Genomic DNA, 6,159 nt, shown 5'->3' with positions numbered 1-6,159 from the left:
ATTATATAAGTGCAGATTGTCAATGAAACAGTAATTTGCCCTATAGAGTTTAAAGTAATAATAATAATAATAATAATAATAATAATAATAATAATAATAAATTTTATTCTCAAAGCAGACTGTCAATGCAACAGTCCTTTTTTCTTAGCTACTCAAAAAAAAAAAAAAAAAAAAAAAAAAACAAGTCATTTACCCTGTAGTTAGAAAAGCAGCATACACAACAATACCTATAATAATAATAATAATAATAATAATAATAATAATAATAATATTTATTTTTATTATTATTGTTAATTAATTGCTATTAAAGCAATTAATTCTAATAGTGCAGATTGTCAATAAAATAATAATAATAAATATTCTCAGTCCAGACTGTCAATGAAACAGCACTTAGTTATTAATAATAATAATAATAATAATAATAATAATAATAATAATAATAATAATAATAATAATAATAATAATAATAATAAGAAGAAGAAGAAGAACTAAAATATATAATGTATTATTCTCAGTGCAGATTGGCAATGAAACTGCACTTGTTTCTTAGTTATTAAAAAGCAGTAATGATGATGATGATAATAATAATAATAATAATAATAATAATAATAATAATAATGTCATTTATCCTGTAAAGTAAAAGCAGCATACACAATAATAATAAGATCAATAAGTCATGATGCAAAAAATAAATCTAATGCCTATTTTAATTTACCAGTAAGAAAAAAAAAAAATAAAAAAAAATAAAATAATAATAATAATAATAATAATAATAATAATAATAATAATAATAATAATAATAGTTTATTTATTTATTTATTTATTTATTTATTTATTTATTTATTTTAAATCGTAAAATATTTTACCTTGTTTGTTTTAATCGTAAAATATTTTACCTTGTTTAATGCACCCATCTATCCACCGTGACAATACCATGATGTTATGGGCACATACCACAATATTCTTTGAAGTATCAAAGGCCATGGTACAAGAACGAACATCATGTACGGAACGGTAACGACTGAACACCATGGTACATAAAATGCATGCTACCACCAATAAAAACCTAAAAACATCGTGTCAGCGTGCTAAAACATCCAATCATCAGTGTATAACTGGACAAGCATCTATCACTTAAATTCCTACACATCATTTCCACCAATACATCAGCCACTGAAAGCCGTCATTTCCTGAGCGGCTCAGAGGAGCGAGCGACAGAACGGCTGCAGGGGACGACAGTCGCACAGTTCAGACTCAAGTCAGTTTAAAACCCCTCAGCAGAAACTTTGATTATCCTCAATGTTCCTGAAACATGAAACACGAGTGCAGCGCTCGAGCGCTGCCAGCAGCTGAGAGGGTAAACAAACAACAGGAATTTAATCAAAAAGGAATAAACACTCCACAAACACAAATAATGGACAATGTGCCACTTAATAACCTAAATAAACAGTCGATTCCGTCGACGGTCGGAAAAACGGGATGCGGGTTTCGCAGGACAGAAACAAAGGCCTCGTACGGGGATGTGAGCGACCGGTTCGAGGCACAGAGAGGAAACCCCTGTCCTAATTACTGCAGGTTGAACACAATGAACAATCCCAAACAAATGCTCTGACCCAGCGGAACAATGACAGGACACAACTCCCACCCCAAACACTCAACCAGAGTCCAACTAAAACTACACCATTTACACAAAGATCACTTCAACACCAAAAAACTTGCTCAAGACTGATTTGTTCTGACAGGGAGTGTTTGCGAACTGCCTTGTATGGTCTTAAGCTAGTAAAATAATACACTGAACTGCAGGAAATGCCTCTACAAGAGGTCAGAGGTGACATTACACTCAAGAGCTAGAAACTAGTGTAGAATGTAACTAAAAATAAAACTTTATAGAGTAAGTTTTCTGTGGGGACTCGCTTGTTTACCTCACTCATTTGACTGCAAATGCTGAAATATCTACTCCTTTTAAAATGAAGAGGCCAAATTAAAAACAAGCTGCCTCCATTAGAAGTCAGATATGACATCTACTTGAAACAAATACTTAAAAATGACAGAAATTATAACATATACGCGCAATTAACCTATAGGAATATTTTCGAAATAAATAAAAATAAACCTAAAAATGCCGACAACACTTTTCACACATATTAAAAAAAAGTTAAAATCAAAATACAAGACTCCAACTGAAAAAGTAGCGTTTTAATTTTGAATTTTTAAAAAAAATAACGATCTCGCAAACGGACGTTCAGTACGTCACTGCGCGTCTTCAACGAAACCATGAGAATGACGGCAGAAAAACTTGACAGAAACAGAAAAGCGTCGAAAGAAGAGCCACTATAGTATTTGCTCGTTAAATCCGGCTTTAAAACTTTATCCACACAGTCACACAAGAGTGTGTCTCTCATCAGGTGAGTCTCATATTTCAATGCCAACTTTAAGATTAATCATCAACAGACTCCACATTCCTCTCCAGCTTTTCCACAGCAAACGCTTTTCCTCAAAGCGCCAAACGCGTCCGAAACGCTTTAAACGCGACTTTTTAAACGTCATGTCAAACGCCAAAACAGTTTTCCACAGTCAGTCATCCGCCGGCAGAGTGTTGAACTTCACTAAATGAAGTTTATGTTTACCAAAAGAGTTTATTTCTCTTACCTCCTCCTCTAATGAAACACTGGTGTTCGTCTCTGAATCTGACTTCAGACTCATTGTGTAACTTTAACGCTTCTTTGTGCCAGAAAAATAAAAAAACTCAGTTTCCCTGTCGGTGATTTTGTCCCTGGTGTGCGTTAAAGTTGCAGAAGAGAATCTCGTGTCGTTTTGTGCCCAGTGAAGCCGTGAGTTAAAGCCACAATCCGAAAGTAAAGGTGAGAGGTGCTCTGTGAGGGTGACAGAAGGGAAAGGAGGTGATTTTTGGAGTTTTTTCCCCCCTCGCTCACATCAAGCTCGTTTGAGTTGAAGTGGAAAGAAAGGAGGAAAGAGGAACCGTGGGTAGATTTAAAGCTGAAGTTGTGCGTCTGCTCTTCTGTCCTATTAGCGGATCAATCATGTTAAATGCGCGCACCCGAGCTTCAGATGGGACTCAGCTGCGCGAGGCCCGGCCCACTTTACCACCATCATCACCATATCTAACCCCTCCTTTACATCCATGCCTGCCTTTATGTCTAACCCTGCCTACATAATGGCTGTGTCTGAAACCAAGGAGGTTTATAACAACTAGAGAATGTTTACCAGTGTCTACTATTCATCCCAAGTACGCCACTCTAGCTGTTTTGAACTTATGGCATATATGTCAGAGAAAAGGGCCTAAACCAATTCAATGCTTTTAGGAGCTTCCAGTATCAAAAATCTGTTATGATATAATGAAATGTATAAACAATTCTGCCAAAAATAGTCTGAATATGGCTCCTTTTAAATTCTTGTCAATAGAGAATATATATATATATATATGACCCTGGACCACAAAACCAGTCTTAAGCCAAAAAAAAACAGTCTAAATAGCCAAAAATACATAGTATGGGTCAAAATTATTGATTTTTGTTTTATGCCAAAAATCATTATGATATTACACAAAGATTATGTTCCATGAAGATATTTAGTAAAATTCCTACTGTAAATATATCAAAACTTAATTTTTGATTAGTAATATGCAATGTTAAGAACTTTATTTGGACAATTTTAAAGGTGATTTTCTCAATATTTTAATTTTTTTGCACCCTCAGATTCCAGATTTTCAAATAGTTGTATCTCGGCCAAATATTTGTCTATTATAGCAAACCATTCATCAGTGGAAAGCTTATGTATTAAGCTTTCAGATGATGTGCAAATCTCAGTTTGGAAAAACTGACCCTTATGACTGGTTCTGTGGTCCAGGGTCATATATATATATATATATATATATATATATATAGACTGTTGTAGTCATCATTATATATTATAATAATCTGTATAAATAAATTATTTCAATGCATATTTCACAACAACAGAGTAAAATATACAGAATTATAATTTGAGAAAAAGAAAAACTGATATTTATAGATTAATTTACTTCTATCCATTTTTTTTAGTATCATTGATATAGTTTCTTGTAGTTGAATATTGAATATTTTATGCTTTCACTTTAAAGTTTAAGTTTTAGTAAATTTGTTGTGTATTTTTGTCATTTTTAGTATTTTTTATTATATGTCTGTATAGTTTTTACTGATTATTGTAGTCATCATTTCAATAATTTGATTTATTTTATAGTTAAATATGATTTATCTGATTTTAATAATTTGATATGTTTATCATTAAATATGATTTAAATGCTTATTTCACAACAGAAGTATAGGTGATTATATATTTTTTAATCATTTAATTTATTTTAGAGGTAAATATGATGTATTTATAGTAATTTGATTTTAATAATTTGATTTATTTTTAGTAACATGATTTCAGTGCTTATTTCACAACAGAAATATAGAGAAAGATATGTTTTTAATTATATGATTTATTTTATATTTAAATATTATTTATTTATAGTAATCTGATTTTAATAGTTTGATTTATTTATCGTTAAATATGATTTCAATGCTTACTTCACAATAGAAATATAGAGAATTGTATACATAATTTTTTAAAAGTGGACACATTTGTATTTATAGAGTAATTTACTTCTATTCCATTTTTTTAGTATCATAGATATACTATTATAGTTTTTGGTAATATCTGAATATTAAATACATTCTGCTTTGACTTTAAAGTTTAAGTTTTAGTAATTTTGTTGTGTATTTGTTACATTTACATTTTTTATTACATGTTTGTATAGTTTTTACTGATTAATGTAGTCATCATTATATATTTCAATAATTTAATTTATTTTATAGTTAAATATGATTTATTAATAGTAATTTGATTTATTTATAGTAAAATTATTTCAGTGCTTATTGCACAACAAAATTATAGAGAATTGTATACAGAATTATTATGTAAAAAATATATATTTATAGATTAATTTACTTTTATCCATTTTTTAGTATTATTTAGTTTCTTGTAGTTGAATATTGAATATTTTCTGTAGTCATCATTTCAATAATTTGATTTATTTTGTAGTTAAATATGATTTATAGTAATCTGATTGTAATAATTTGATATGTTTATCATTAAATATGATTTAAATGCTTATTTCACAACAGAAATATAGAGGATTATATATTTTAATCATTTAATTTATTTTATAGGTAAATATGATTTATTTGTAGTAATTTGATTTTAATAATTTGATTTATTTTTAGTAAAATGACTTTAGTGCTTATTTCACAACAGAAATATAGAGAATGATATATTTTAATTATTTGATTTATTTTATAGTTAAATACGATTTATTTATAGTAATCTGATTTTAACAGTTTGATTTACTTATCGTTAAATATGATTTCAATGCTTATTTCACAACAGAAATATAGAGAATAGTGTACATAATAATCATTTTTTATCGTAATAATTTTGTATTTATAGAGTAATTTACTTCTATTCCATTTTTTAGTATCATAGATATACTATTATAGTTTTTAGTAATATTTGATTATAAAATACTTTCTGCTTTGACTTAATTTTGTTGTGTATTTGTTACATTTACATTTTTTTATTACATGTTTATATAGTTTATACTGATTAATGTTGTCATCATTATATATTTCAATAATTTAATTTATTTTATAGTTAAATATGATTTATTAATAGTAATTTGATTTTAATAATTAGATTTATTTTATAGTTCAATGATTTCAGTGCTTATTTCACAACAAAATTATAGAGAGTTGTATACAGAATTATAATGTAAAAAATGATATTTATAGATTAATTTACTTCTATCCATTTTTTAGTATCATTGATATATTATAGTTTTTGTTGATATTTGAATATTAAATATTTTCTGCTTTCACTTTAAAGTTTAAGTTTTAGTCATTTTTGTCATTTTTAGTATTTTTTATTATACGTCTCTGTAGTTTTGTTTATTTAGTTTTAGTTACTTAGTTTTAGTTACTTCAAGTTAAACTAAACGAAAATGAGAAATGCTGCCTTGGCAGCATTCTCTGAATCTGAAATAAAGTGTTAAACACTGCAAAATCATTCCACCTAACCCTGGATCAATCATCTAACTGTGCCTCTTTCTGATCTTATATC

The 6,159-nt window shown here is 28.4% G+C and overlaps 1 protein-coding gene across 2 annotated transcripts in view; it reads right to left on the bottom strand.

Moving 5' to 3' along the window:
* rbpms2a (RNA binding protein, mRNA processing factor 2a) overlaps positions 1–3,069 on the bottom strand; it is a 15,462-nt gene extending 12,393 nt beyond the window's left edge. Inside the window, exon 1 of one of the 2 annotated variants that reach the window (XM_051099411.1) lies at positions 2,650–3,069. In XM_051099411.1, coding sequence (XP_050955368.1) covers positions 2,650–2,703 — 54 coding nt within the window. In that variant the 5' untranslated portion in view covers positions 2,704–3,069. The remainder of the gene's footprint in view (positions 1–2,649) is intronic. The other variant, XM_051099412.1, reaches the window with a different exon arrangement.
* Positions 3,070–6,159: the final 3,090 nt, after the last annotated feature.

The sequence above is a fragment of the Labeo rohita genome, chromosome 25, assembly GCF_022985175.1.
Source record: "Labeo rohita strain BAU-BD-2019 chromosome 25, IGBB_LRoh.1.0, whole genome shotgun sequence".
NCBI classification, from domain to species: domain Eukaryota; kingdom Metazoa; phylum Chordata; class Actinopteri; order Cypriniformes; family Cyprinidae; genus Labeo; species Labeo rohita.
This window is presented reverse-complemented; position numbering and strand designations above follow the sequence as displayed.